The sequence below is a fragment of the Solanum stenotomum genome, chromosome 11 (genome assembly GCF_019186545.1).
Source record: "Solanum stenotomum isolate F172 chromosome 11, ASM1918654v1, whole genome shotgun sequence".
NCBI classification, from domain to species: Eukaryota; Viridiplantae; Streptophyta; class Magnoliopsida; order Solanales; family Solanaceae; genus Solanum; species Solanum stenotomum.
In genome coordinates this window covers 8,169,871-8,173,573 of record NC_064292.1, presented here as the reverse complement: position 1 = coordinate 8,173,573, position 3,703 = coordinate 8,169,871, and the positions used below count along the sequence as shown (strand labels likewise).

At 32.2% G+C, this 3,703-nt stretch overlaps 1 protein-coding gene across 1 annotated transcript in view; it reads left to right on the top strand.

The window, feature by feature from the left end:
• Window positions 1-1,165, top strand: part of LOC125845623 (uncharacterized) — a 4,003-nt gene extending 2,838 nt beyond the window's left edge. The window contains exons 3-4 of the mRNA XM_049525174.1: window positions 900-975; window positions 1,066-1,165. Of these exons, the coding sequence (XP_049381131.1) occupies window positions 900-975; window positions 1,066-1,165 (176 nt within the window). The remainder of the gene's footprint in view (window positions 1-899; window positions 976-1,065) is intronic.
• The last annotated feature ends 2,538 nt before the right edge of the window (window positions 1,166-3,703 follow it).

Sequence of the window (3,703 nt, the reverse complement as noted above, 5' to 3'; positions counted from 1 at the left end):
CCGGAGGTCGGAATTTCAACATTACAAAAATAAAAATACCGACCTCCGGAGGTCGCAATTTCAAAAATACAAAAATAAAAATACCGACCTCCGGAGGTCGGAATTTCAAAAATACAAAAATAAAAATACCGACCTCCAGTGGTCAGAATTTAAAAAAATGAATATTTCGACATAAAATAAAAACCGACCTCGAGAGGTCAGTAAATACCGACCTCCAGAGGTCGGTATTGAATAGCGACCAAGCTTTTTCCGACCTAAGCTGGGATGTCGGTTTTAGGTCGGTATTTCAAGGAATACCGACCTCCGGAGGTCGGTATTTTTAGGTCGGTATTCAGAGTTTTTTTAGTAGTGCAAGTTTATAATGTTATATAACTCAGGATGATTAGGTGTATTGATGATACGAAGGAACATTTGGTTCAATCTGTTCTCTCCGAGTTGACTCATGACGTCAAGTCTCACTTGAAGCAATCTTTACTAAGTTTGGCAGATGACATGGGTAAGCTTGTCATACTCTGTACAAGTTGATTGTGTTGAAATTTGTTCAAGTCCCTTCCTATGTCTGATTGTTTATCCATTTCTGTGTGTATTTCGCTTTATCTTTGTCTAGAGCTAAAAAGAGTTTCTGGAATCCGAGATTAATTGTTATGTTGTAATCAAAAAGCATCTTAAAATAATAAAGGTTTGCTGACAATTAAGTGATTTAAATTGTCTTCCAACACAGTATAGTAATTTAAATTCTAATCAATTGCCAACCCTACAACCTATTTGTGAGTTGGTTTAAGGCATATTGCAGTCTCTTGCACTCATGTATGCGTCTCTTGCACTCATTTCAAATATAAAGACTTTTAGGGTTTACGTTTGTACCGAAACAACAATTTCTTTTCTTGTATGCATTTTAGTTCCTGAGCCGCAGCTAGATCAATATGTTAGCTGCAGAAGCAAAACGTTTTTTGAATCTTTTCAGCTTAATGTCATGTAATCTTCTTTACTTCATCATCATTTTTCATAAGAATCCTGCCTTGTTATTTTCTATTCTTGACTTTCATTAATTTTCTTTTATGACAGTGGGGAAGAACAAGTGAACATTGAAGCCAATGATCTGGATACTTTATTTTACAAGTTTATAAAGCCACTTGTGGAGAGTGGACAGATTGATCTGGTATGAGAGTATAGGATACAGAGCAATCCTATGTTGTGCGGACTCTCAAAATATGTGTTTGTATTGTTTTGAGAAATATAACAATCTATATATGTCTTATTCTATGGTGCATTAAATTATAGATGTTGGGAAATTATAATATCTTATTATGTCTTTGATTTAGGTGATTCATATATGGAAAGAGCTATAGTTTTTTAAGTTACTAGTAGTGTCTTTAAAGCATGATATGTCTGAGTGTCACAAGATTTTATCCTTTTGTGTGTCCCAACAACTTATCCCATCTTCATTACTGCAGATCGAAAATTATGCATTTCACATACAAAAAAATACTGACCTCGGAAATTGTCTATCTAAATAAGAGCAGAAGTTTGTTGACAGATAAAGTTGTTTGTCTTATAGTTTTTTTTTTAAATTTTAATAAAAACTTAAATAAAAAAGAGAAGAAAAAGTTTAATCTAGAAAAACAATTAATTTCTAAGTCCCCAACAGCGTTACCAAAAACTTGTTGCTCCAAATTGCACACGCACGTGTACGCAGTCACACAAGTAATATAGTGGATCTTAATAGAACAGGATTATTGAACTCAAAGAACTTGTTAATTAACTATTTTACTTAAATTACACTAATTCTGATTATTTATTTAAAGAAAAGATTTCAAAGATGAATATAAGGCTGGGCACCGGATCGGGTTGTACCGATACCGGCCCGGTACCATTCCGATTTGTTCCGATCCGATAGTCCTCGGGACGAAATGGGACACCATGAACTGGTACACGGGACGGAACGATATCACGATTTGATATTGGTGTACCAGTATCGATTTATCCCGATTTATTCCGGTTTCGATTAATTTTTTTTATTAATTAATTTATATTTTATATTGTAATTTATATAAATAAATAAAAAAGTCTTCCCAAGGGCAGCTTCCAGCAGCCCACTTGCCCCTTCCGACCTGTCGCATCCCAGTCCCCACCAGCCAATGGCAAAGCTGACTACCCTAGCCCCCCATTCTCCCAACGAAAATATTTCCAACGACTATTTTCCAATTCCAACACATAATCACAAATTCTAAAAACTATATATACTCCCTCTCTTTATATTTTTAATTACAATTTACGTATTTACAATATTCAACAATTAAGAATCATCAATTTCTCTCAATTCTCAATCTTTCTCAAAGTTTCATACTTTCAATATTCAAGTTTCAAATTTCAATCATATTATTTTGTAATTGTGAAGATTTCAATAATCATTTGGTGAATTTTGGAGTGGGAATCTTCTTCAAACTTCAAGTTTAGACATCAATTTTTCAATTTTCGGTTATAATCATTTGTTCTTTACACAAATGTTTGGTAACTTCGTTCCACTCTCTAATCTTATATTTATTTTTTGTATTTATTATTTGTAAGTTGTTCTTGTTATATTTTATTTGTTCTTGTTAAATTTCGTATTTCATAATTTATAATTTTATATCATGGAGTCTTCTAAAAAAAGTGGAAGTAAAAAAGGTAGTGTACACGGAGTAAAAATATGTTTACAAAAAATAAGAACGGTTCTAGTTCTTCTAAACCTATTTTTCCATGTGAATGAAACTAATTTTTCTCGTTCTGGTCCTATAAAAATTAATTCGGATACTCCTATAAATCCCGAAGAGGTTTATGAAAGACATTATGGTAATTATCAAGAAAATGAAGAAATAGAAATTGATGAAGAAGATTTAGATGATCCACCGACTAGTCCCAACTCAATAGTACTGAAGTTCCACCTCAGGAGAACAATCCTCCGGTTAGAACTAGTCGTCCCCCTATTGTTCCAATAAGAGGTAAGACTAAGATAAAACGTACTTGAAAATCAAATGTGTGGAAATTTTGTTATTTGAATGAAGAAAAAACTTCCAGTATATGTAATATTTGTAAACAACATTTTAAATATACATCTGGTGGGAGTGGAGGTTCAGCCGGGGGATTAAAAAAATATTTGATTAATAAGCATAGTAAAGAGTGGTTTGCATGTGTATATATATATATATATATATATATATATATATATATATATAAAGAGTGGTTTGATGTTTGTGAAGATTCTAACATTGAAACATCGGCTAGATGGTCAAATATGGTTCAAGGTGAATTAAATACTTCGAATCCAAGTGGTCCTCTTACACATCGAACCTATAATAAGGATCGTGAAAATTTTGCTAAAATGGTTGTTGTTTGTGGTTTACTTTTTAGTTTTGGAGAACATGGGGTTTTATTGCATATATTTGTGATACATATAATCCTAGTTTTAAAGGTTTATCAAGAAACATGGTAAAAAGAGATATTTTTGAATTTCAAGAAAAACATTGTCAATATTTGCGTGCCTATTTTGAAATAATGGATTGTAGAGTTGCTATTACCACTAATATGGGTCATAGTCCTAATGGTTTTGATTATTTAACTGTTACTGCGCATTGGACTAATTATAATTGGAATTTACAAAAAAGAATTATTGGTTATAAAATTTGTCAAAAGAAAAAAATTGAAATGTATATTGCTACTACTG